General features: G+C 39.4%; 1 protein-coding gene across 7 annotated transcripts; it reads right to left on the reverse strand.

Moving 5' to 3' along the window:
* Positions 1-984: 984 nt before the first annotated feature.
* Positions 985-27,998, reverse strand: rubcn (rubicon autophagy regulator). Of its 7 annotated transcripts, XM_044201068.1 has the most exons (23): positions 27,703-27,998; positions 26,766-26,878; positions 25,006-25,159; positions 24,312-24,395; positions 22,834-22,993; positions 22,491-22,597; positions 21,813-22,038; positions 20,428-20,853; positions 19,500-19,547; positions 18,593-18,685; positions 17,818-17,933; positions 17,347-17,545; positions 16,639-16,746; positions 15,581-15,655; positions 12,648-12,708; positions 12,161-12,293; positions 11,811-11,956; positions 11,180-11,244; positions 10,550-10,788; positions 8,000-8,061; positions 7,688-7,841; positions 7,399-7,492; positions 985-4,100 (listed from the first exon to the last, which is right to left on the reverse strand). In XM_044201068.1, exons 3-23 carry the CDS (start codon positions 25,042-25,044, stop codon positions 3,964-3,966), a joined length of 2,772 nt encoding a protein of 923 aa, XP_044057003.1. In that variant the 5' UTR covers positions 25,045-25,159; positions 26,766-26,878; positions 27,703-27,998; the 3' UTR covers positions 985-3,963. The 7 variants fall into 7 exon arrangements, with proteins under 7 accessions (XP_044057003.1, XP_044056996.1, XP_044056998.1 ...); XM_044201061.1 differs by lacking the exon at positions 26,766-26,878; XM_044201063.1 differs by lacking the exon at positions 26,766-26,878 and having other exon boundaries at positions 27,860-27,995.
* Position 27,999: the final 1 nt, after the last annotated feature.

Raw genomic sequence — 27,999 nt, forward strand, 5'->3', positions numbered from 1 at the left:
TTGAACGATGCACAGTGACACCATCTGCAGCAAGTTGATGTTGTAGGTCTTTGGAGGTGGTCTGTGGGCTGTTTTTGACCGTTCTCACCATCCTTCGCCTTTGCCTCTCCAATATTTTATGTGGCCTGCCACTTCTGGCCTTAACAAGAACTGTGCCTGTGGTCCTCCATTTCCTCACTATGTTCCTCACAGTGGACACTGACAGCTTATATTTCTGCGATAACTTTTTGTAGCCTCCCCCTAAACCATAATGTAGAACAATCTTTTTTTTCAGGTCATTTGAGAGTTGTTTTGAGGCCCCCATGTTGCCACTCTTCAGAGTCAAAGAGAACAACAACTTTCAATTGGCCACCTTAAATACCTTTTCTCATGATTGGATGCACCTATCTATGAAGTTCAAGGCTTAATGAGCTCACCAAACCAATTGTGTGTTCCAATTAATCAGTGCTAAGTAGTTACAGGTATTCAAATCAACAAAATGACAAGGGTGCCCAAATTTATGCACCTGTCTAATTTCGTTTTGATGCATATTGCACATTTTCTGTTACTCCAATAAACCTCATTTCACTACTGAAATATTACTGTGTCCTTCAGTTATTTGATAGATCAAAATGAAATTGCTGATCCAAACACCCAAATATTTATAAATGAAAATCATGGAAATTGTCAGGGGTTCCTAAACTTTTGCATACAACTGTAGTTATATTTTAACTATATTTCAGAAAGGAATACATCACACCGGTCACCATAACCTTGTAATACAAGCGTATAATATCAGATCTAATACGCAGATTTGATCTGATATTTTCAGCAGAATTTTTATGATATGATATATATATATATAAATAAAAGTTACGTGTTACATTATTAGGCCTTGTTATTAGTTGCAGCCCAACTTCAGTTTAGCATTAATTAGCAAAAAATAAATAAATACTCTTGTTGACTCAATTTTTCTATCAGCACACAAAAACTATGACCCTCATCAACAGTCTGGCCAGTCTTTTATTGTCAACATAATCACAGAACAAAGGCAAATTAACACAAACAATAATAATCATGATAATAATAATTAACATTTTTAATAACAGACACTTTAATCTGTAGTGCACTTTAAACCTCTGCACACCACCATGTTAAAGGCAGTCCATGGACAAACAATCTGCTGAGCTGAGGAGGCGTTTCAGTGGAGTTGAGCGGTCCCTTCGCTCAGGAGCTGAAGAGTTCAGTGTTTCGTTTAAAAGCAGCCTGGTTAAAACTAAAGACATGGGTGCAGTTTCTCTCTTTAATACTTGTCTGCAAGTGCTTAAGGACATGAATATCACATGTATTGCTTTAAGAAGTGTTGCATGAGAGTGTGTCCATCTCATGAGTGATTGTACACATTAAGCAAAGCCTGTTCTCACAACAGAGACACTAATTAGACAATTAAGATTAAACCCTAGAAGCAACATCAGCCTCAAGGAATTTTACGAAAGTCCAGATAAGCTGTAACTGGTGAAAAGTGTCTCTAAAATGTATACTAGGCCAGTGGTTCCGAACCAGAGGGGTCCCAAGACAAATCTGATGGTTCACCAGATAGTTAAAAGTGCAAGAAAGAAAAGAGAAAAGAAAGAAATTGCAATTTTCTAATTTTTTCTTACTTTTCTATCATTTCTGCTCTATCCCTGTGAAATACTGGATACTTTAACCTTTTGGGGCCTCTAAAAATCATTCAAATAAAACAATCAAAGAAAGAAAATTTACTTTTTAGTTCAACTGCTCAAAACTCATGAGCACAGTAAGACTATTAACTGTAAGGAGGGGTCACATGGCTTCAATTTAGATGAGAAGATTGTACAAGCACTCTCTCGTATGTAGCTAGAGCCAGTAGCCTGTTAGCTTAACCAGTTGCCAGGCAACCACAGAGATTCTAGGAAGTTACTGGTCCCAGCCAAGAAATAGTTAGTACATAAGCCTTAACAAATTAGATATAAAGTGTTCATTAGTGAGTTAGCAGTGCTGGCAGGGGAATTTTATACAGAGCCAGGCAAACTGTTTCCAGTCTTCCAGTATTCTTTTAAGGGGTCACAAGCCAATAAGGTTGGGAACCACTGTACTAGACTGATAAGATCTGTTGGAGGAGAAAACCCACTTAAATGTGAAGAATTTCAGTCCAAGAGGAGATTAATGATTTTGCTACACATTAAGAGTATGACTATTTTTTATTCAGTTGTGGCTCTCTTATTTTGGACTGAAACCCTTCACAATCTAGTGCAACCCAGGTGACAGGAGTATCATGAAAGAAACAGTAACACGGTGAAGGTTCATGTTCTTAGAAACGAACATTAGAAAAATCCCCAAAGAGTGACGTCCCCCTCCCCCCCAAACAACAGACAGGATCAGTGCGATTAACTGGACCATCACTATTAATCCAAAACCTACGACGTTAGAAAACAGGCAAGTGCTATTAGGCTGGTGAAAAACATGTGTGCATGGCTGCATGTACAGCAGGTAGACATGTGTGCACATACACACAAGCACTCTTATTCACACAGCTTTTTCTAGTAACCACACACACACACACACGCACACACACAAAGCAGCACAAAAATGGAGCATTTGCAGTTTCATTTAAAATATTTGCAACACTGACTCTGAAACCTCTAAATTCAATCCAATGTAATTCCACTAGCTCCACCAGTCAAGTTCATTGGTCCCAGAGGTACATAAGCATTGCTAAAAAAAGAAAGCTTAAAAACAGGGCAGTAAGGTGCAGGGAAAGAAAGGATTAGTTAAATATCTTCAGTATTTTCAAATTAAAATAAAAATCCTCAACATAAAGGGCAGCATTGCTCAAATACAGTATCTGCACTGAAAACCAGTCAAATCATAAAAGAGAACTAAACTTTTACTTGTCATTTGATTTTTAAAATAGATCCTGCCATTTTAGGTCACAAAAACAAACTTCAGCTAAGCCTGTAGCCAATAAAATCACCAGAGTTAAAGCAGTTGCCAGAAGCTGCAATTGTAGGAAGGAGAAATATCAAACCTGGGTACAATAGTCTGAGCAAGTACTTATTTTTCCGATGTACTTAAAATCTTAAATATATTAGTTTTACCACAGAGGACTAAAGTGCCAAGAAGTTTAGTGAATCTCAGGCCCTTTTCACACATGTAACTGCAACATGGCTGGTGTCAAATATCCCTGTAAGGCAGAGGGGTTTGGTCATTCACTTAGATTTCTTATAAAGAACAATACAGTGTTGATTTCTTTCACACAACCTTTGCCACAAAAGGTGCAGCACTGCTCAAAAAAGGTAGGGAAAAAAGAATGACACAAAGGAAGACAAGTGCTCTCACTTCTCTAAAAGGCCGCCAAAATAATTACTTTTAAAACGTATGATAGGAGCAACAGGGATTGTTGCCTGCCACAATAACTTTTTTGACACTGCCACTAGGTGTCACCAATGTCAGAAATGTCCAAATAATACATTATTACTCATGTGCAAGGAAATTTAATTAAGTAATCAGTTTAGGAATGAAATATTGAGAATGAACCAATGTCAAGTTAAAGAAAAAATGTTCCTTATGTTTCCTAATTAGAAAATTGTGGAGCCAGACATTTCTCTGTAAAAGTAAAAGTTTTTATGGAAAATTTACTCTGTCTGCAATTCAAATATGATGCTGAAACAAAATACCACCACAATTCAAAGAGTAAAGTGCATGTGTGAAAGGGGCTTAGCTTACACTAAATGCATCTGAAAATGTTCCTGTTCACAACTCACATGACATTACCACAACTGATACCCTGATGTAGTAAAACCTGCACATCTGGTAATCTACTGAGATTCAAAACATCTGTTTGCAGCGAGTATTGTCACCCCGGTCTGAGAGGACTGGAACGGAAAGAGAGGTGGTCAGCCACTACAATCATGGTCGCTTTGTGCTCATCTTCTTTTGTCTGAGTTTCTTCTGTTACCAGCACTAGGTCCCACCTCCCTCGTCTTCTTGTTCCTCCATGTTTTTGCGCGCCATCCTCTCTCTCCGCTCTGCCAGACGCTGACATCGAGGACAGCCTTTACCTGTCCGGAAGCAGCTGCGATGGTAACACGCATGGCACTCTGAAAAGGGAAAAACATCACAAAAACAAAGGTCAATGATGTGACACTTCAAAGCATTTACAATACAAATGTGTCATCTTAACAGAGGAGTATAACAGTTTTCACAGAGAGCTCCCATCTGCTAAACCAAACAATGCTGCAGTGTTCACAGACGTTAACCAGTTGAACAAGTTTTCCAAAAATGAGATGTATGTTTTAACAGAACAGCCAATCACAATCAGACCTGAGGAAGGCAGGGTGAAAAGAGGAGTATAAAAGACGCAGAAGTTAAAGGCAGAAGGCAGAAGGCAGGAGGAAGCAGGGAGAAAGCAGATATCCTGGGAAACAAACGCCACACCCTAAACCTGTTAAGACGCATCCCATTCTTCCAAAACAGGCCACCAGAGTGCTTTAAAACTCTTCAATGTCTTAACTACTCTGCTCCAACAGATAGTCATGACTGCAATCCCTGTCTGAAATGATTTTTATTCTATGTTTCCAAAAAAAAAAAAATGCAGTGAAAGATAGATAAAATGACAAGCAACTCAAATTCAAAAATGGTGTTTATTTAATGTTCACATGAAGATGAAGCTTAAATAATAGCAGGCAGATGTATAAAGCAACTAAAAGCATAAATTACACATTCATTTTGACACATGTAGTCACCTCGCATTATAAGACATTCTTCCTTCAACAAATATCTAAATGAAAACAAAATGGCTTAAAAACCAATCACAGATGAGGCAGCTTAGCAACAAGCAATGTTTCCTTTAAGCTGGAAGGAGTCTATATTTAAATGAAAAACTACTTCTGCTGATTTCACAGAGGGGTGATTAGTGATTAGTAAAATCAATCAATCAATTAAAGTAGTGGATGGTTGGAATAAAAACAGACTCCTCCACTGGCTTAGGAGGAACATGTGTAACAGACTACTCTTACAAATGTCCAAACTGACATTCACGACCAACGCAAACTGAAATGTAAACGTTTATGAGTGATACACCACTTTGGTATTGTTTGCCATCCAAGTTTTGTCCCAAGACAAAAGCAGAACAGAGCTCCGAACCAAAGACAGGAAACTAAAAACACTGATGACAGCTTCCGTATCAGTCATGAAGCTTTACACACCAACACCTCCAGAATCAAAGCCAAAGGCATCCACCACCAAATAGCTGTCAAATATCTACTCTCCACTAGTTGTGCAACTGTGCAAACGTCACAGCCAAAGCCAAGAAATACCAACACCACTGTAGTGCAAGGAGCTCAGTGCCAAATGAGAACAGTAGAAGAATAAGTGTGCAAAATGTTTCAAACCACCAGACGGTTGAAAGGCTGTGAAAAGTTAGATTAAAGAGGGAGACAGAAATATAAAGGTAGGACTGCACAATCAATCGGGTTTTATATTCTTACAACATTAAAATACTTAAAGGAATTGTCATTTTGGCATTCGATATTTTGGAAAGACATAATGAGAAGATAGATACCGCTCTCATATCTGTTTGCTAAATATGAAGCTACAGTGAGGAGGAAGTCACTGCAGTCAGCCAAGAAATAGTGCAGCTCACAACTAGTCTGGCTCCGTCAAAAGGTAACAAACTCCATCTACCAGCACCTCTAAAACCTACTAATTTACATGTTTTATCTCATTTGTTTAATCCTTACAAAAAACAGTCTTTATGTCTTTATGCTAAGCTAAGCTAACCAGCTCTTGACTCTAGCCATGATATTTACCGTATAGACATGAGTGGTATCAATCTCCTCATCTAACGCTCTGCAAGAAAGCGAAATAACCATATTTCCCAAAATATTAAACTATTCCTTTAATGTTACTTAATTACTATAACATTTGTTTACTAGAAGTTGTAAAAAAAACAAAACAATTAAAATACTGCCAGGATGATGGTAAAAGACACAAAGAAAGTCTAATCTGCCAAAAATATTCAGCTTCAATGTAGTTGCATACAAAATAAAACCAGTGTAAACCCTTTAAACTGTTTTCACTTTTGCTTGATATGATTAGGTAAGGTCAACTAATCCTGAAGCCCTCAGTTAACAGTTATCAATCAGTCATTAGTATCTGGACAAATACAAGCTACTGTTATCCAGCAGATCCATCAAATATTAAACTTTCAGCTATTTAGTGTACTGTAACTTGGCTGATACTGTATATCTTTATATTGCTCTTACTCTTGTCCTCTACCTCTCTCAGTACAATAATCCCCGTCACATATCTCTGCACTCTCTCCACCTTCTGTCTAGCTCTCTTTTTCTGTCCCTTCTCTAATCTTCCTGCCTCTGGTTACTCTCCTGGCTTTGCGAGTTTTACGACCTCTCCAGTTAGTCTTGGTTATGGTGGCTGGCTCTTCCTCCTCAGCATCCATCTCTCTTTTTTCATCGCTCTCCCCACTTTTATCCTCCTCTCCCCTGCTCCTCCCTCTGGAGAAAACAGCCGGTAGCTGTTGAGGTTTTAACAATTTCATAATTTTAAATTTCTCCACGTTTACTGCACTAGAATTTTCTGTTTCAGCTGCCTCTGTTTGGCCTTTGTCTGAAATTTCATCATTCTCCTCAGACTCCCTCTCAGCTTTTCCGTCCTCCTCAGTTCCCTTTACTTTCTCCAAAAATCTTTCTTCCTCTTTCACTTCTGTTTTCCCTTCATCCTCTATCTCTCTTTTTGTGAAACCCTTGGTAAGATTCGCTAACCCTGATACTATCCAACATCCTTTCCCCTCTCGTCCTACTTCATCTAGACTTTCCACGCTGCTGTATGTTTCACTGTCACTGTCCCTTCTGTTTGCTTTAGAGATGCTCTTCTTTAGTCTGTCTATTTGAAGAACCTTTAATAAGTTGACTTTTTCCCTTTTTGCACGCCCATCTCCCCTTTCCTTACTGTTTGCCCTCTCTTTGCTATATACCTCCCTATGTTGACCATTTCCTCCCTCTTCTCCTCCTTTATCACCCTTTGTCTCTTCCTCCCTCTCTGACTCTGTCCCTCCTACTATCTCCTGCTCCTCCTCATTGCCTTGACTCCTGGAGAAAGCTTTCACCAGCTTTCCAGGAGTGAATACTTGAAATATTCTCCCTCTTCCCTTTCTCTCTTCTGCTGTGTCATCCCTTTCCTCTCCACTCTTCACCCCTTGATCCACATCTAGCTCTAAATCTTCCTCCCCTCCCTCTCCCTCTTTCCTGTCTTGGAAGAGGGTCCTTGCCAGCCTACGAGGTTTGGAGATCTTCCAGTCTCTCCAGGTAAGTGGAATGGAGAGGCGGGGGGAGGGGGCTCTGAAGCCGCCCAGGCCTGCCACCAGCAGTGAGGGCTCACCTTCACAGCGCTGGCACTTGTTCAGCTGGAAGGGAAAGATGATGTCTTTGTCGTTGCCGCAGAACTCGCACACAAAGCCCTTCGCCTGGCACAGCTGGGGGAGATCAAAGCAAAAGTGACAGAAAAACCAGACATTTGATTAAGATGGGAATCTTAATTTGCTGACATTACAACAGTTCCTGATCCTGTGTGATAGTCCACTTCATACGTCAGTTGTATGTTTTATCACTGCAATAAATTACGTGGATGAACTCTAAATGTTAAAAGAGAAGGCACGTGGTTATCTTACCACACAGCCAGCTACGTGCATGGTACCAAGTTTAAGCAGCTCTTTCATTCGGGGAGCCAGATCACCGTTGCGCACAGCAGTGAGGTCATTGAGGGAGAAGAGGTGAAGGTCCTCTGTCAGGTGACCTGGCAGGCTGTCGAACTTGTCCAGCACCCTGAGGGAGGGAGGGACACACACACACACACACACACACACACACACACACACACACACACACACACACACACACAGGTGAGGTCCATCTTTGCAGAGAGCATATTTTTGTGCACGATTTTTAAATTAGTGTGAAACAAAAAAAAACATGCATCTTACTCTTTAGCAAAGCGACAAGTCTTGAAGAGATTTTTCATGTGAAACAGCTGCACCCTCAAAACCTAACAAAATAACAAAACGGAGAAAACAGCTTGTTACTTTAACATACACTTTAACACACAGCCATACAGTTTAATACATGGTGGAAGGCACAAAGGCCAGGTTCAGTTCCCAATTACAGCATCTGTGCTGTTAAAGTGTTTAATATTCAGTGTCCCTGACAGCTGACTGAAGTGGGCAAGCATCAAATTTCTCCTCTATTTGCCAGCAGGTAAAACCTTCAAAAACAATTCTGCACCATTTCATCTATCCATTAAAATGTTTTAATGCATATTCTTACTTGTGTAGCACAATCCTGCCTAATGACATAACTTAATTACACTGTTTTGCACATGAGGACACAACATGCTCTGAATTCATAATTAAAATTAATTTAGTGCACACCAAAGAAATTTTTTTTATAAAGAAAATGGACTACAAAGTGGTTATAGACTAGGGGTTAGCGATACGGCCAAAACCTTCTATCGTGGTATATGTAATATCATATCACGAAACGGTATACATCATGATACATTAACTGTTTTGTAAATTCAATTAAGAAATGGTTTTAAAATAACCATACTTCATCACATTTGATTATTTTTGATTATTGTTTTTGTTTCTCAAAAACAACTCCTCCTGCTCTGTATTTACAATTTCACTCTCCTCCTCCTCAATGTTTTCTTGTCACTCTCTTCTTCTGCGACAGTTGGCAAACCAGCTTTACCACCACCAACTGTTGGTAAGCAGTCTTGGAGAACGTGGTAAGCAGTCCTGCTGCCCAAATCATGTGACCTTGTGAGGCAGCTGGATTTGCACGATCACGAGATCACGCGAGAATCACAATTTCACAAGATCACGCAAGAATCCAGCCCTGATTTGCTACATAGCCTGCCCCAAATATATAGCAGACACTAAGGGATAGCTCCTACAGTATAGACAGTATTGCCAAATCTCTACCGGTGGACACATTTCTACCATTGCGTGGTATATACCATCATATGGACCAACCCTATTATAGATTATCAACCAAAAGCGCAGAGAATACATTTCTCATGTCAATGCTTTGAAATGTTTGCTGTATGATTAAATAGTAACACTTAAGGCAATGTATGTGTGAGACAGTCTTATACTACTGCTGGCCACTGAGCAACAACTCAGAGAATTAGAGGTTTTGTGGGGTTTTTTAAGTATCATCAGTCCCAGGAAAACTGAGTGGGTCCCCAATAAAATTTGTGTTTTTTGACAAATTGTAGTGTTAAACTCTTGTTTGATTTTATATGGTTATAATTATGGTTGTTAATGTATGTTGAAAATGCATCTGAAAATTAAACAAATAAAATCCCAAATCTGTAAATACACCGCAGTGGTGGCAAAACATTTTAAAAAATAGGTTATAGGGGTGTAAGCGGTATGTGTATTTTCCCTGAACCATTCGGTACAGGACGTTCGGTTCGGTATGCGACCTCCTATGACCCGCCCTGTGACCCAAACTATTACTGTCAATAGTCTATTTATTTCGACTACTCATACCCACGGAACAGAAATTCTAGAGCACAAGTTTTACCCGGAACGTTTTGGCATTGAATGTTTACATTTTTTAATATAAATTACAAAAATAAATGTTTGAATTCAAAGCAGTTTGAATTAAACTGAAGCTCTCTGCACACTCCGGGAAAAATATTACAGCAAACTTCCTTTAAGAAATATTACATATTAACAATTCCTTACATGTCCGCAAAAACACATAACTCAAGAAACACAATATAAAAGGTGTCATATGTCGACAGTCTTCTTGTCAATTTGGCATCAATATAATCAATAAAAACAAACTGCATTTCCGTACTTTCCATAATTCACACTTTGGATTTTGTCGCCTCAACTCACTACCAGCCTCTGTTGTTTAACTGTGCTATTTTAGTGAAAGAAGTCAGAACATGGGAATGAGAGGCGAACATTTCAAAAATTTAGATTTCTCACTAAAATACGTGCTGGTTGGTGGATCAGATACACGCATTAAATTAAACACCAACTCATAACACTGTAAATTCACTGTCTATTGTGTGTGTGAGAGATAGTATTTGAGGAGTTTTTTCGGTCGTTACCAATGTAAGTCCCCGGTTTGCTGCTTCCTGTTTGGTGCTGGAGAGATACAGTTTATGCACTCAGATTTTAATGCATCAGAGACACAGGACGTGTACCTAGCAACATCACTGTATCACCTTACTGTTGGCATAAATGGCTCTATTCATTCTGCCAAAACTGGTCACAAGTTCAGGGTCACTATTTTACAATTAGGATACTTCATGCTCAGCAAACAGTAACATTTTGGTCCCCAGTGACTCTTTAAATTACATTTTATCAGCTAATTTCTAAAACAGAACTGAAACTGGTTATGGTGGGATTCCCACTAGTTGCTGGTAAAAAACAAAACAAAAAACTTAACAGCCAAATTTTGCAACCATCTGGTTAATGGGTAATTTCCCATCCCTCTGCTGCCTCTGTGCTCACCCTGACGGCCTCCAGAGCTTTGATCTTCTTGTACAGGCCACTGTTGATGTCATAGGGGTTGAACAGCGGGTCTCCAGTGATCTTGCTCAGCAGGTCCCGGGCAAAGTTGCTGACATAGTACTTGCTGAAGTCCCACTTCCTCAGCACTCGACCAGGAACCACCGCCTGGGCGTTCTCATGGCAGCACTGGCAGAAATAACGGCCGAGGTATTCACAGTAACGCAGTCGCTTGATATAATCTGAAGTGTGCACAGGCAGCAGAAACACAAGCGGGGGAGAGGTAAGAATTTGGATACAGTGTCTGAGAACAAAAAGTGAAAGTATCTCTGCATAGCATTTCTATGCATGAAGGGAAATGCCATAGGAAAACACCAAGTTTTGGGCCAGCTGAGTTGGGAAAAAAGTCTTAAAGTTGCACTTGCGAAATCAAATAAAAAACAAGAATTGAAACTAAATGTAAATAGACATTCTGTGTTTTGATACTGTTTGATTAACAGAAACAAGCTCAAATGCATGTTAAAACCTCAGTGCCTTGCAACATTTTCAAGGACAACAAAAACATAAAAAAAAAAAATCTTTTTACATCATTTCTGGTCCTACAGAAGTATTTCTGGTGTTAGCTGGTCATACCTGGGTCGACGCGGGTGCCACAGCCAGCGCAGCGATAGTTCTGTTTAGCCACAACTATCTTCCTCCTGACGGAGGAAAATAAAATGTGTAATTAACATACATTTTGTAGAACAAAGACCAAGGACAGTGGTTTGACCACAAATGACACAAAGACAGTTGGAAGCACCTTACTTGGAAAAATAAACAGATTTCAGAGCTCTTGCTCATTTGTGCATATCAGAAGCAAGTAGAAATACATTTTTAAAGCAAGATGTTTCTCTTTGGGCCTTTTTGGAAACCCTTTTCTCTGAGCTGTATTTGACATTGATGTCAAACCAGAGAGGAAATACTTGAATTTCTGCTGTCTCCACATTGTTATTGTGAGAGGTGTTATGAGATTAAGCCTGAAGTCTTGTTATCACTTCTGAACCAGAAAAGTACCACCTTAATCATTTAAAATCCTGTAGGCTCACCCAGCCAATTCTGCTGTAATTTGCATTTAATTAGCAAAAATAAATATTTAAGCCACGCTCTGTTGAGTGTGTCATGAAAACGGCAGATTAAAACAGAAACAAATTAACAACTAAATAAAAAAGAACAAAAAGAAAGTGAGAAAGTCGGTAAGGGCAGGTAAAACCTGGTGTGGACTCACTTGGGGGCGGGATGAATGTTGAAAATGATCTGCGGTCGGGGAGGCGCCCACTCCAGGTTGCCTCGGACCCGAATCCTCAGCTTGTAGATGTCTGCGTGTTCGCCATCATCAGGTGAGATCGGCAGAGAGTCAGGGATGGGCAGCAGCTAGGAGAGCGCAAAGAGGCTGAGTGACTTCAGAGTCCAGTTTTGTTGTGTGAATCATAGGGAATGTATCTGGAGGAGTGCTACAAACTACAAGTTAATTTAGTTATATTAATTATTGCATGTTGAGTGTTATGTGTGGAGAACTGCTAAACTGCAGTATAAATACTTTATATAAGTATAAATACTATACGTAAGCTGTTGTACCTTCTGTGGAGCATCGTGTTCTGGGACCAGCCAGTCGAGCTCCGAAGCTGCAGGAAGCTGCATGCCTTCAAATTGTCTGAGTAAACCCATGGCTACTGACTCAGCTGAATTAGACTGGAGGAAGGATGGAGAGCTGAAAATACACAAAGAAGGACAGAATACATTTTTTAAATCCAAATAAGATATACACTAACATTTTCTGTTTGCCACTAATCCACAGAGCTGACATAAAATCCCCAATGTGATTCATATTACCTCTAAAATTAGAAATTGGTTAACTTTTTAGATGAAAGTCCCTGGTGAAGTCCTTGGAGTTACTTTAAACTAATGTTTTATTTTTTCTGTGAGCAATTCAAGTAAGTGAACATAATGTCTATCTTTCACTCCAAAAAGACTGAAGTAATTTAGTATTCAATTATTGAAGATTCTGAAAAATTATATAATTACTTATTATTAAAGGATGAAGGGAAGTGGCTGTGTTACTTACATGGACTCTGAGCTGAGAAAAGACCTGCTGCTGGAGCTTACACTGCGCTTAATGTCTGCATCTGAAAGACAAATAAATAGTAAAATAAAAGAGATTTGACCACTTAGGAGCAGTGTACCAGTCATACACAGTGAAGAAGACCTGTTTATCCACCAGCCAGCCATACACACTCAAAGATTCCTAATACTTGTATATCAAAATCAAAAATGTTGTGATTTGTAGAATTAACAGATGGATGAATTTGGATGAACCAGCAGTTGGCTGGTGGATGGTGTTCTTTTCTCACCACAGGTCAGATGGCACTATTTGCTACGGCTAAGCAGCGTTCAATGTTTTGAGAAGAACTTATTTAAGAGAGATGTGATCAGGGACACAAAAATAAGAGATATAAGAAGACAGTCTCTCCTTAAAGATACTGAAGTGAAAGTCCCTAAAACCACATCACATTCAAGCATGTTTTAAATGTAATTTAGCAGGTAGCATGCAGTAAAGCCAGAGAGATTCAAAAGGTAGAGCATTGCTGCCATATTTTCTTGTAACATACCACAAATAACACATAAGCAAAGACATTAAGCAGCACAGGTTTGGTAGAACAGGAGACCGCCTGCATGAATTCTTGTATGACAGCTTCTTTCTATCACAAGATCAACATTCTTGTCCATTAAAATAAAACTAGATTCAGAGCCCTTCTGGGTTATAATCAGTCACAGTTCTTACAAAGCATAAAGAGCTGGATAAGCGAGTTAGTCAGCTGCAGGGTTCAACAATTGCCCTTTGTTGTTTATGTGCAGAAATTAAAAAATTAGAAGTTATAGTTACATTAACACTAATCAGATTGGCCTGAATAGTGTGTAAAGATCATCTGACATTATCTGTTTAATAAGTCTCTGGCTTCATTTGTATTTACAGTTTGACTACTGCAAAGTGATACAGGCACAGGACGATTTTCATCGGTGGCACACAGCAAAAAAAGATTGTGTGTCCAAAGGAGCAAGGTGCAAGTGCAGCACAGTTAGTGCAGAGTAACAGAAATCAGGAATATTTCATCACTGGCATTAGGCAAAAATTCTGTTAAGTTTTTTTCCTTCCTCACCATAAGCTGCAACAGCTAAACCAAAATCACCATGAGCAGATAGACAGACACTATGCAGGGTTTCCCCCAGAAATTTGTTTAGCCGAGGTGGTAAACTCCAATTACCTTGACGCATCTATTATTGTGATCCAATTTAGTTAGCAGTAAATGCCCGAAATAATAGCCACACTCATTAAAAATATATGATATTTATTCTGCTCTTTATCCCTGAAGGTTAATGTTTAATTTCATTGAAATATATATATTTTAATGTTAGCAGAGTGTGGTGGTTGTTTCGTGCGAGTTGGCCTATTGCTGCTATAAAACACTTTGGGAAATCCTGCTATAGCATCTGAATAAAATTGGTTAAGCGATTTCAGTTTTAGTTCAATTCTTTTGGATTACAATTAGGTTTAAAGATTTTGGTTAAGTTTAGGATAAGTTATTTTGGTTAAGGTATGCAATTAAGTAGAATTCATTTGGGATTATTAGGTTAAATAGATGCATTCGATGATAATTTCACTAAGTCAAAACTGAAAAATATAAAACAGAAAAACGTATCACTTAATGCAGCAAAACATAACATTTATCAATATCACAATATTACCATAGCCAAAATTCCAATCCAAATCTGTTTGTGATATTATACTGATACAATATCAAACTGTCATTAGATGCAGTCATGTTCAGAATGGGTCTCGGAGAAAACAACTTGCGTGATAAAATCATCATTTTGCCGGTGCTAAGTTCTGTCATAAGTAGTCACAAAAAAGAACCCCGGTTTTCCAGAGAGAGACAACTAGTATTGGGTTGATTTCAAACTTTAAAAAAGAACAACAAAGTGGAAGGATGTGCATGTGACAGCAATCGCACTTCATTCTCACTGGAATCGCATTGTAGATAATGAATAATGGGGTGGATGAATAGATGAAGGAATAAGTAATTAATCCCTGTAGTTCCAGTCGCCACTTGTTACTGTAACTCACTCGTCTCCTCCCATGAGCCTCCCTAAACTCTGACAGGTACAGGCACATTTGTCCTACCATACCACCAAAACCCTAGAGCACTGAGTAACAAGCGCCAACACAAACAGCCAAGCGCACAATTCAGCTGAGGTGAGGAGGCAGCTGGCTCGACTCCAAAACTGAAATGTTACGGTGCTCCATGCCCTGCTTAGAAAGATTTTTTTTTGTAGGATACTGAAGAGCCATACAAGAAAAATTATCTTTTTCATTGGAATAACATGGCCACCAAAGTACAACATTAAATAGCTACTTGTGAGTCTTCAAGACACTCCTTTTGGGCCAATGGGCATAAAGAATAAATGAGTAAATCAACCCAAAAATAAATGGTAGTAAAAAGATATACCATTAATATAAAATAATTGCCTTGCAAAAACAGTTTGTATAGTGCTTTGGCTATCATTTTAGTAGTTCTCATTTCCTGGTACTACATGACCTGAATGTGCAAGTACAGTCATGCAGAATCAAAAGTTAAAGCCGTCAGTCCATGGATTTACTAAAAAAAAAATAGCAATATATACACATCTTATAACAAAGTTTGGAAAAATACATAGTTTGGGTATTTCTGAGGTTGATTCCTAATGTTTTTTTTAAACTTACTGAGAGTTGTGTACACTGGAATATTTATACAGAACCAATCAGTATGATTAAATAAAGACAAAAAAATAAGCTATATGCTGTAAATGGCAAGAGTTCCACCCAGTTTAGCAAGAGGGATTAAAAGGTAGAAATTCTCAGTTTGGAGTGGAGCCATCAGCTTCCCCTGAGAGGAGCACCGCTACAGAAAATAGTCTGTGTGTAGCTGTGGAGCCTCATCCACTCGTCCAGCCTGCAGATACCTGAGAAGAGGGAGGCGAGTGACAGCGAGAGGCCGTTCTGAGACACCGCCAGCAGGGACTGACCCTCACAGCCATCTGAGAGACAGAAACTAACACTCAACACAACTGTCACCACAAGCACAAACATTTTCAGCACTCCACAGAGCTGTGTGTCAGTGTCACAGGCAAACAATACAGTATATTGCACTGATACAGTGCATGTGGAAGTCATGCAGTTCTACAGTCCCGAGATACAACAAACTTTGTATGCTCGTGCAGCAGTACTGAGAAGTACAGTTATACACAAACACAGTTAAACACATTAACACAACCCATGCATAAAGTACATGCACATATTAAATCCCACAATCCATGTTAATAGTATCAAAGCAATACATGTCCAGATATTTCTATATGTTAGTGATTAGTCTCTATTTGTCACAGAAAACAGCAATTGACATCGATTTAATTCAGTCAGGGGAAAATGTTTCAAAATGACTTAGTGAACACTGTCTGGAATATGGCAGACCAAACAACATCAAATAATCAGGAGCATATAAATCCTAGATATGCCGACTCAAATGATTTTACAGTCACAAACATTCTGTGACTTTTGTACTCTGACTTCCATGTTTATGGTCCATGGTAAAATGTGACATGCTTTGTGTGAAACATGAAGCAAGTATGATGATGAGGTTATGAATTATGACTGGAACGCAACCAAACTCATTCACACAGACAAACAATGAATTCTTCGTGAGGCCTCGTACACATTTCAAATAAAAAAATTCAATACTTCATTGCCGATGTGAATATTTTGGTTAAAAGTTTAAATTTTTGAATGTTGACAGCACCTGGAAGGTAAGAATGTTTAGTGCATTATATCACTCTGTAGCTGCCTGTAAAAAGATGCTAGCTGAACTGACAAATACGCAAAATGTGCAGTCATTTGCATGGACATTTGGTGGATTAGCATTTGTGACAGTCAAAAACAAACAAATGAAAAATATCATATGATCCTTTTGTTCTTTTCTCCCCGTGTTAACCTTTCCTACCATTCCCTCCTTCCCTCTCTCTACCTCGTAGTTCGCACTCCTCCACCTCCTCAGCTGAGCCGGAGTCAGAAAGGCCCTGGCAGGAGTCCTGAGAGCTCCTCCTAGAGCCTCCGCTGTCCATGGAGTGGAAAACTTTAGGAGAGGAAGGAGATGAGAGACAAAACAAAGATGTCTGAGACAGAAATCGACAGTAACAAATGACACTGTGATGCACTGAGTCCAAACTACAGAGTAAGACGAAAAACTCAAATCAGTAAAATAGATGTCAAAATGTTCTTATCATCCCAGCAATTATGAGCTGCCATGTTGTCATTTAAATTTACATGCTTAAATTAACATGACAGATCACAAGATGTACCAGATGAGGTAGAAATATGGAAATATTAAATCAATTTAATTTTATTCATTTTATGGATTGTCTTAACTAATGGACCTTACAATACATTAATGGCAATAGCTAGCAGCACAGGTATGCCAAACTGAAATCAAAGCAAACCTGGCGTAATGAAGTCCAAGTTGGGAAGTAATATAAGTACTAGAGTGCTTATTAAAGAAGAAAGTACATATGTAAAAGTTACCGAGATGCAACAACTAATGTCTAGTAACTGAAAGCACATTCACTATTAAAAGATGTTTAATTCGTAAATAACAACTAATAATTCAATTAAAAATCTGAGGAAAAGACTGCAATATCATGTATTTAACAGCTCCCCACTGCTAATGTTGCCTTACTGTGCTGGGAGGTTGCGCAGGGCGGCAGGCGGCTGTGTCGAATCTGCTGCCTTCGCAGGCGGATCTTCTGTTTGAGCTGCTGAATCTCACAGTCACTGTCTCCTTCCTCCTCGCCCTCCTCCTCCTGACGCCGCAGGTTGTACTTCATCAGCTCGATGGCAGCAATAAGGGACTCTGAAATGCTGAAATGAGCGTTCTCCTACCGAACACAAAGAAAATTATGAATCAGTCAGAGGAGGAGACTAATCTAGTTCAACACTGTACTTGTCTAAACCTTAATCTATCACAGGTTTTGCAGAATTTTAGTACTGAGGTCTTTTAAATAAATTTGCATTTTAAAGCACTTTTAAATGCACTAATTTGTATGAAAAGTGTAGATAATCAGAGTTTGACTAAGTTAATGATTGACTGATCTATCAGCACCAGCACTAGTTGAAATTAATCAGAAGTTAAAATGGGCCAAGTCCTGACCTTCTCAAGGTCAGCACAGCTGCCAAAGTCCTGCTCTGACAGGTAGCTGATGAGGCTCTGACCCTCTGACGGCTTCCTGAACATCCCATCTGGAACACTGTTGTACTGGGACCCATCTGAAGAGACCAAAACATATACACAGAAAATACATGAAAACATTACACAAAACAGAAACAGTAAAAAAAAATAAATGGTAGTGTCTTCACTTAAGTGTATTTCTGTTTTTATGTAATCTATTTTAGCTTTCAAAATACATTTTTGGTCTTAAAATGTCTCAAAAAACACCTGGTAGAAACTGAATAAAATAAATTGCTCTAAGCTTGCCAAAAGCCAACTGTATGCTATCAGAATATCTTATTGTCTAAACCATAAAATCCCAGATGCACAGAGTCAGATAAGATGAATTTCACTCTAAATAGTGTGGCCAATAAATAGTGGGGCCAATAAAACATCAACCTTTCTGTGACCTTCCTGCTCAGGTCCAGAGTGTCACGTTTATGGATCAGCTGACGCACTCGCTACATTCACATTCAGGAACTGAAAACTCATTTTCATTCAAGAAACATTTTATGTCAGCTTTCCTGTCCAAATTCCTCCCATACTTAAGTTTGATGTGGACTTTCTCTGGCTCACATGTTCCTTAAACGTCTAACACGAACAGGATAACAGCAAAAAAGTTTCTACTATTTCACTAATTTTTAAGTGCAACAGTAGCTACAACATAACTGTAAAAGCCCATTTTTAAGTATTGCAAAGACAAAATCTGAAAACTCACGAGACTCCATGTAGAGGGAACTGGGGGTGCTGGCATCGCTGCACTGAGGTGAGAAAGGGCTGTAGTCCTTCATACAGCCGTCCCCTGCCGATTCTAAGAGACATATAGACCATGTTAGGGGTCTCTTATCACCTAGCGAGTCAATAAAATAAATACTGAATTCTTGATTGATGGGAACATACATCATCGTTCATACACAAAGCAGGTTAAAGGCTGTTTTGATTTTATCATTGTCTTTGTTTTGAACAATCAATAAAATCTATGGAAATGGTTAATTTTATTGCATGCAGAAACAAAAACATGACTGCTGACCTTTTCAGGGGGAAAAAATCTGAGTGACACAGAAGTGATACACTCCTATGTATAAGTTGGAAGAGAAGAGTGATCCAATTCTTACTTTTACTTGAGGAAATAAGCTTATATTATATTGCAATACACTATACAGCTGTACTTTATTTACAGTATGCCCACATCCTGTACAAATACAGGAAAACACCTGCTTTGCTTCATCTATGACATTTACACATTTTAGTATTATGGAAAACTCTAAATGACAATGAAAGGACTTCTATCAGGTTCTGAACACGTTTACACAAAATTTATATATAACTTCCATGATATTTTCAATAAAACACTGATAGGTCATGAAAAATGTGTGCATGAACTAACACAACAATGAAAGGGGTCATTTATGGCCTTGTCAACTCAGTTGACAAGGCCATAAATTTAACCCAGTTAAACCAAAACAGTTTAAACAAGAACTTCAAACACCAAAAGCACATATTATGAGCTGAAGGCAAGACTTGAAATGAGAGGGATGGAGAGAGTTCATCAGCATGCAGAGGAAAAACGAAAAGAGGGGTGGAAGGGGTCAAGTGATGGAGCACAGTGGAACTGCACTGCCAACCTGCTACCGGATCTTCTATTATTATGGTGATTTTTCGGTGGCCCCCTCCTTCGCACAAATAGTAAAAAGAGAAAGAAAAGAGATAGAGCAGAAGGAGAGAAAGTTACCTCAAGCCAAGAAGGGGAAACAGTGAGCAAAGAGAATAGCGATGTTAATTTGTAGTTTAAAACCGTCAGACAGGAAGTGGGCACCTTTCCGAGAAAGAAGCTGGCCTAGTCACATCTTACAGAGCTATCCAATAAACACAGGCTATGCAGGTATACCCCCTTTTAAATGTCACTTTCATTTTACGCAAACATTGTGCAAAAAAAGGAATTGTTAGTCAGGTATGCATCCATCACTTGCAGGAAGCTGAAGCCTCACTAAAGCAATTTAATCCTGGAAATTATTAGCCTAATTAAGAAACTCCCACCCAAAAACCATGCTACCAAAACCAGCCGATTTCAGCTCATCACGACAAGTACTACAAACCATGATGTATTTTTATTTGTGAACATACAGCACAAAAGTAATTTGTCATTGTATTGAGGAAAAAAATAAACCAGCTAATAACTGTTTAAAGCTGAAGATAACCACTTCAGTAAATCTTATATTCACTTTCATGTAAATGGTCTGTCTATGATACTATCAATATATACCACCAAGGTAAAACGGATACTTATTAAGTAATTCAAGATATTTAAGCTAAAATGTTGGCAGATTTTTTGAGGACATGAGGACTCTCTGATGTTGGTACAAAGCACATTTATAAGAAATACTGAGTCTTCAATGAATTTTTAAAAATATAAATATAAAATACAGTTGCTTGTCAGCCACACTTCTTTTTGAATTTTCGATTTCAATTCAACCTTTCAATACAACATAACTATACAAATACATGGAGGGTATCCCAGCTATTGTCATATGAGTTCCCTCAAAGTTTACTTACCGTTCCTGAGTTTCTGATTGACCCCTGTGTCAGAAAACGAGCGTGTGTGTCCTCGGGACGCCCGGCCTGGCCCCCTCTGGCCCTCTGAGAAAGATGAGCTTCTGGGTGGGGGCGGAGCCAGGGAATCCCGTTGCAGGGACTGGTCCTGGGTCTCGCCCTTCTCACTGCTGTGGGTGGAGCTTCGGGAGTCACGGCGACTGCGTTGCCCCAGGTTGCCAATAGCCAGGTATTCCGGACCATCGTCATAGTCGCCGTCACCAGAGTCCCCAGCCTCAGGCTGAAGGGATGTGGGCGAGGGGGACTCTGTGAGGGACACGCAAGGGACGGAGACAGGGCCAGGAGGGGGCGTCACACCCCGCTCACTCTCCCCCGGACTGGACACACACACCCAGGGAGCTCCCAGGTTGCTAGCTGGAGAGGTAGTGTCTGCAACAGAACAGGTATATCTGATGAGATGGATTGAGACACAAGCTTTTGCAAAAACATAATAATAAATATTATTATAATAATAATAATAATAATAATAATAATAATAATAAAGCTCACAGTCCTGCTTGTCACTTCCCTTTAACCTGCTCAGACTTTGCTGATGTGGAATGGACAAGGGTTATTTTACAGATTGTTTTTAATCCAAAAAAGTAACAATGTTAAAATATTTTTAGGAAAACCACTCCGAAACAGTTTTATCCATTTTAGTGAGCACAGTCAGTTCAGGACATTTGGTTTTGGAGGCTGTATAAACACATTCTTCAATAACTGACCTTGTTTACAAACAAGCAGGCCTCTGTATGGTCAAGTCAGTCAGTCTATTCATATACAAACTGTAGTGCATTCATAGTGCCTTCCCCCAACCCCACCCCCTATATCCCTGTATGAACTGATTACAGAATAGTGACCATGATGTCTGGTCCAACACTAAACTGTTTGCTGAGATCTGAAATAATTTGTGGAATGACCTTGCTAAATGTATGTTACTAAAATCACCCTCAAACCCAGATGTGGCAAAATATTGTAACAACAAAGATTCAGATTTGAATCCCCATGACCAAAAGTGTGCTCCATCTGAATCTCTTGTCTAGAGATCAACATAGCAAGTGCTACTGCTTCCTATGTCCTACACTTATTTTCAATAGACCCAAGATGGATAAAAATCCATGATACTGAAATTCATTACTTAATGTGAACCTTTTTGTAAAAGTAATAAAGATCAGCTGCTAGCTGTCTGCCTACCTTGAGTTATTATTACAGCACATTTAGTTGAGCCTTATGAGAACATGAGAGTCATTCAGCTGAATCAGAAGAAACTATACATTGAGAGCATAATATGGACAAATCCACAAACCCATTTAAAAACTAGACTTGACACCCTTCACCCTTTTTCTCACTTGCGCTGTTGCTGTTTTGGGATCCGACTCCGGTAGTGCTCCCAGAGTTGTGGCTGGTGGCGACTGCTTCTCGGAGGGAGCAGTTGGAGGTGGTGAGTCTGCGATTTAGAGATTCTCCTCTGGGTGCCAAGTCAGCGCTCCTCCAAGCCCCTCCAGCCCCTGGCAACACACACAGGCTCTGACTCTTCAACAGGCCCAGACATGGCGGGCTCTTCAGAGGGGACAGCTGGAGGATGAAATAGGAGAGATTTAAGTAAAATCCCAAATGCCCCCCTAACAATTTTCCTTCGCTTTAAAGTCACCTTCAGATATGAGAGTCCCTCTAAACAGGATGTTACGACAGGTGGGGTAAAATAACACCACTCACCAAAGACTCATAATAAGGGTGTGAAGCATCATCAACAGCAGATAACTATTAAACAAGCCACATCTATTTTTATAGATTTATTTTTAAAGTGATGAAACACAATGTCAAAAACAGAAAGACAAGTAATAAATAAACATTTGTGTAAACAAAAAGAAATTAAATAGGAGGTCAGTAACATCATGTCATGAACCAAAGAAATTCAACAAGTTTATGAACAGATGCCAAACAAGATTTACAACAAAATGTTAATGGATGAGCTATAAATGCAGCAAAGCAGACAAACTTTCTTGAAGTTATTTCACAATACCTACCCCAACAGTGTCTATTTGGGCCAGCAGTTTGGGGTTATTCTGCTCCACAGCTTCCAGACACTGGAACATAGCGGTCACATGGGGCTCGCTCAGCAGAAAGGCATCATCTGAGAGGCAGAGACAGACAGAGAAAAAAAAAGAGTGGAAAAAAAGAGCGGTAAGGATATAAGATAATGAGAGAGATAATTAATGGGTGTTACATGAGTGAAGACAAAAAAAGAGAAAAATGTCCTTCATACAGAAGGACAGGAACAGAAAGAGTAATTTAAGCTGCTTCTTACTTTAGTTTAAACTTCACACCAACGTCTTCTAGATTAAACTGGACCATTAATGGGAAACTCACCATTATAGTATTTACGTGTATGTCCCAGATGCCGGAGCAGAGGTCGGAGCTGAGCCGACAGCATGTGAACCTGTAAGCTGTGAAGTAGCCAGCGCTCAGCCTTGTAGCTTTCACCAGCACTCTGCATCCTGCTGCTCATTACCGGCTCCAGGTGACTAAACTGAGGACGGACAGAGAGAGGGAGCAAGTGAAAGAAAGAAATGTGAAGCAGAAGCATATTGTGAGAGGAGAGATAGATGAGAAAGAAGTTGGCAGGGGTGCAAACAGCAGAGTGACAGACGCTATTCTGAATATAAAGAATATATTCATCATCTTTTTTTCTTTTTTTTTACATTTAAACTAATAAAATATCCTCATTTATTTTTTTGTCCACACTGTTTGTTAATTAAACAGCACGACAGACAGTATCATGAGATTTTGTTCCTTGGATTTTCTGTGGTTGACATTTCTGTGAGTGGCATTCTTTGCTTTCTCTGTTCAGCCTCGGTGGTTATCACTGCTCATGCTAACGAACCAAATCTTATTCTATTTACTCCAAACATACCGCTGTTTGTGTGCGGCCCAGTAAGGTCTACCAGTTTGTTTGACAGAGACAGGTCTGACATGTTGTGATGCAGATGATGGGCTTAACAGTCTAAACAGAGTGAGCAATGAGTAGAATGAGGAGTGAGAAAAACAAACTAGATACTAGACAGATTTTGATTGTCGTACAAGCAAAGTCGAACACAATTTATCAGTTAAGTGAAGGTTAGTTTGCATTGGTAACTTTGCAGCCTGGCTACTCTTCTTTCACAAGTAAATCAGCAGTTTATTCTCTCCCAAAAGTGATAACAGTTATGGGTTGTGAAAATCAGGGTGAATAAAATGCAGAGGCATTTGTTGTGTATAAATATGAATTACAGAACTGAAACATTCCAGCCCCACCCAACAGTTTTAAGCTTTGAAACAAACCAAGCAAGAAGATGACTTAAATAAAACTACTATGCAAAAAACTGATAAAAAAGCAGGGTAGACGCCTGTTTAAAAAGGAATTAATGGCTCATCACAGTCAGCTTTGCAAGTCCTGTCAATTATTTATTTTTCCTTTATGTTCAAGAGAGACACTAGTGATGCTACAATATTGATTATATAGTTGTACAATACAGATTGCTGAACAGTGACTATTATTTCTTCAGTTGGTGGGAACCTGCCTGAGATTATGGGTAGGGTCACTTACCATATTTTCACATTACAATATTACCACATTTTTCTGGGTACGTAATGAAATCTGTAATGCAAAGTAAGTTCACAATCTGAAAGCTCAAGGTAAGTCTACCTCACCTGTTAAATGAGATGTAACAAGATGTATGAAAAACATACATAGCCTAGACCATTATAGCAATGTTTAGGCATGTGTTCACATAAACGTGCCTCCCATTACAAATTTTAGAGATTGGTGTGGTGATTTACACCCTGCATGTGGCTGGCAGTGACCATACCTGCTCAATGTGCGAGGCAAGGTGGGGGCTGATGTAGCGAACACACCACACAAACGGCCAGTAGTCTCTCTGCTTGTAGTACACCTGCAACATAAAACCAGCTGTTAGCATGACCCAGTGACCCCTTTCCTCCTGTATTTTAGGAAGTCAACCAATAACGACTGGTAATACCTGCCTGATAATGTAAATACTCGCCAAAATTTAAGAAAAATAACCCTCTACATTGGTAAAGCCTGTGATATAGCCTGTTACACCCATTCCTGACAACCTGTGGGTAAATGAGAAACTTTACCATTATATACTCTCTGATTATGAGAACGGTTACATTTATTGGTTTAACTGAAAAACATATGTTTTAATTACTTCTATATCTAGGTTGTCAATTTTGTCTTAGTTTCTACGGCTGCAATCAGATTCACTTCAGTTCAACAATATTGCCCTGCACTTCCCACCAAAGCAAAATTTGTTCTCACAGGTGTAACATGGGTAATCTAGAAATATTGAGCCGACCAATACTGCAGTTTGTTGTCAAATAGTGTTCAACGTTTTAACAAATGCTTTAACTTTGACCAGCAAATCTGTCAGAGCTGGTTGGAGGTCACACAGAAAGTGATCAGTAATCTGTTTACAAACAAAAAACAAACAAATAAATATAAACAGAGAGGGATATCAGTCAGGTCTCTTGAGTTCTGACCTGCTCATTCTTCAGTCCATGGCTCATGATGTTGTTCATGTCCTTGTGGAGCCGCTGCAGGCCGCCGTAACGTGACCACACGTTGGGGTTGTTCGTGGACAAAAGACCCTCCACCGTGGTCTTCAGGCTGGACAGCAGCTTCCAGTGCTCCCTCCTGTAGGGAAAACAGGGCAGCAGGAAAGAGTGAGGCAAGGTGAGGGAGGAAGTTTAGGAATGAGGAAGGAGGTAAAGCAATGCTGGTGTTAGCAGTGTTGTGGCTTAAATCATTACTCACACTTTTCCCGAAATAAAAAATCAAGTCTTCAGCATTTTAGTTACGATAACCTTGACTCTGAACTCAGTGACTAACAGGGAGTGCTGACCATCATTTAATTTGTTAGCAGTATCACCTCATCCTGGCCTAAAGAAACAGATACATAAATAGACACTGCCCCACTCCCTCCCCATAAAACAAAATGTTAACAAGAGTCCACGTCTTTAGTGCCTGTTAGCAAAGCACAAGCAGAACTTTTTGACCTATAAGGGACATTTCTGATGCATAACCATTACCCCATATTATCCTTACTAATTCTGCTTAAAGAAGAGCACTGAGCTCCAATGTGTGCGCATTAGAAGCTTTAAAGTTGTAATTTTCTGCAAGCAAGGACCTTTCTAAAGTCTCAATGTTGATATTCTATATTACAAACCATATCAACAAATAATGGTTGATATGGAGTTCAGGGGGTCAAACCTTATCTTTAGGATACAGCCATGGAAAGCTGCTGCTCCAAAAGTGTCTGATGCAAAACAAAATTATATCAGGCCACATTCCCTAAGAGCCATACAGCACTGGCTCATATCCAGGACTTCCTCTTTTTCCCCTTAAGTCAGCAGTCAAACTGAATGCTATTGAGAACTAGTCACAAAACTGCACCAACAGGATAAAAGATCTGCTGTCAGGTTACTGACCCTTGATGGTGTATTCTTTGAGTATAGGATAATTTAACTGGTATTTAACTTTATCTGCTACTTACATACTATATTTTAACATGTGGTGTGTGCTTAAATGCATTATAAGATAAGAATCGCCCCCATTTTTTCCCTTATTTTATTGGTACGGCTTATTTTACTTAGGTTTACTATATATGCCCAGATTTGTTTTGTTCCGTTTGCTTTGTCACCTGTTCTGCATTGTTGTCTTGTGGTGCATTATGTTGTTTATCTAATGGAAAACTTGAATTACAAAAAAAGAGAAAAGAATCAGCACCTAAACATAACTTAGACCTAAACATGATTTAGATAATGCAGTTATGTAGCCTAACTCACAATCGCTAATTATTTTACTTTCTCTAAAAAAACTCTCAATCGTCATCTCAGACAGAGAAAACAGAAACGTGGATGCAAAGAATGTTGAAAAGTAAAGGCTATGAATAGCACATTTATGAACAAGTCCTTTTTTCATATAAATCAGCAGTGCTGAGCAGCATCACGAGATCAGCTGCCCAGCTAACTAATCAAATCAGGAGGCTGCATGTTAGAGAACATTCTCCACATACTGTAGAGCATGATGCAACAAGAAAGGTGTGTGTGACATGTATTAAGTGTATGTGTGTGTGTGTGTGTGTGTGTGTGTGTGTGTGTGTGTGTGCTGGACATCATGGAGTGAAATTCTACAAGACTCAGCGAGGTTGTTGAGGTTAAGGATTACTTTCTCTCTGTTTCATTAATTTGTGCGTGAGTGCCTGTGTGTGTTCTACAAGAGAAGCCTCAAGCCTTCAAACCTTAAACACGCAAAGAGGATCTCAAAGTTATCATGGTGTATCCTGGTGCCATCTGTCAATTAGTGTACATGGCCGGGTCCAACTTCCCTCATCATCCGTGTACCTATGATGTCCTAACAAGGCAGAAATGTCTTCATTACTGATACAATATTCACTCTACTGATATTATATCAATGAGTATACTGTATGTGCGCTGTTCAGACTGAAAGGTCATTTTAGCGACTCTTGTTACTAACTCGGTAGAAAATTTGTGAACAAATTCTTCCAGTAATCCTGTTGTCAACTAATGCTAATAATGTATGAATTTTGGATGTCCATTGGCAGCCTGTATAAAAAAACAAGCACTTTAGCTTGCTAAATTGCTATTGCTATTTTAAACCCAATTGTGGATTTTTAGTTCCCATTAATAATATGTGAATATCCTGCACAACACAACCAGCGACACCTCGCAGACGTCAACTTGATTTTACAGCTAGCGTTAGCTGTTAGCACAACCTAGCTATGAAATGGCTAACAGTTAGCACTCTTAACGTTATCTAATACATACCCTAGCGGTTATGTAACAAATATACGAATTGCTTTAATGCAACCAAACTTTCAGTCCGTTGACCTTTATTAGACAGGTTGACAAGCCTCGCAGCTAATGTTCTTAGCTAATGCTGTTTGCTCCAAGTTGTCAAACCTTGACATGTCAGGTTAGCCTAGCCTAATTTTGCCGCTAGCACTCCAGTGTTCTAGCTAGCTAGCTACCTAACTTTATTACAAAGGCTCAGTTTAAGTGAATTGCCGCTCCAAAAAGCATTACTGGTCGTCTTTGTTTAACTAGCGAGTGGGTTCTCAGTGATACAGTTTGAAATCTTGTTGTTTAAGTTATATAACCACAGTCACTCTTTGCACAGCTAGCCGAGACGGGTAACCAGCCCAGGATGTCACTCACCTGCGCTCCTCCGCCTCTCCCTCCGCCGATATCTCCATGTCATCCGGGCGGAATCGAGTACCGTACAAAGCTGCCAGCTTTCCCGATAACTCCCTCTGTCTTATTTAGTACAACGAAGATTTACCCCAGTACTAGTAGGGCAGGTTGAAATAGTTACCCGGACTTCCAGTCTTCCGCCATCTCTGCCCTGCCTGTCCGAGCTGTGAATCAAAACAGTGGAGGCCGCATGATCTCCTTCTCTCATCAGCAAGTGGGCGGTGGCGGAGATGGCGGTGGTGGTGTTATTTCTTCTTCTTC

The sequence above is a fragment of the Siniperca chuatsi genome, linkage group LG6, assembly GCF_020085105.1.
Source record: "Siniperca chuatsi isolate FFG_IHB_CAS linkage group LG6, ASM2008510v1, whole genome shotgun sequence".
Taxonomy (NCBI): domain Eukaryota; kingdom Metazoa; phylum Chordata; class Actinopteri; order Centrarchiformes; family Sinipercidae; genus Siniperca; species Siniperca chuatsi.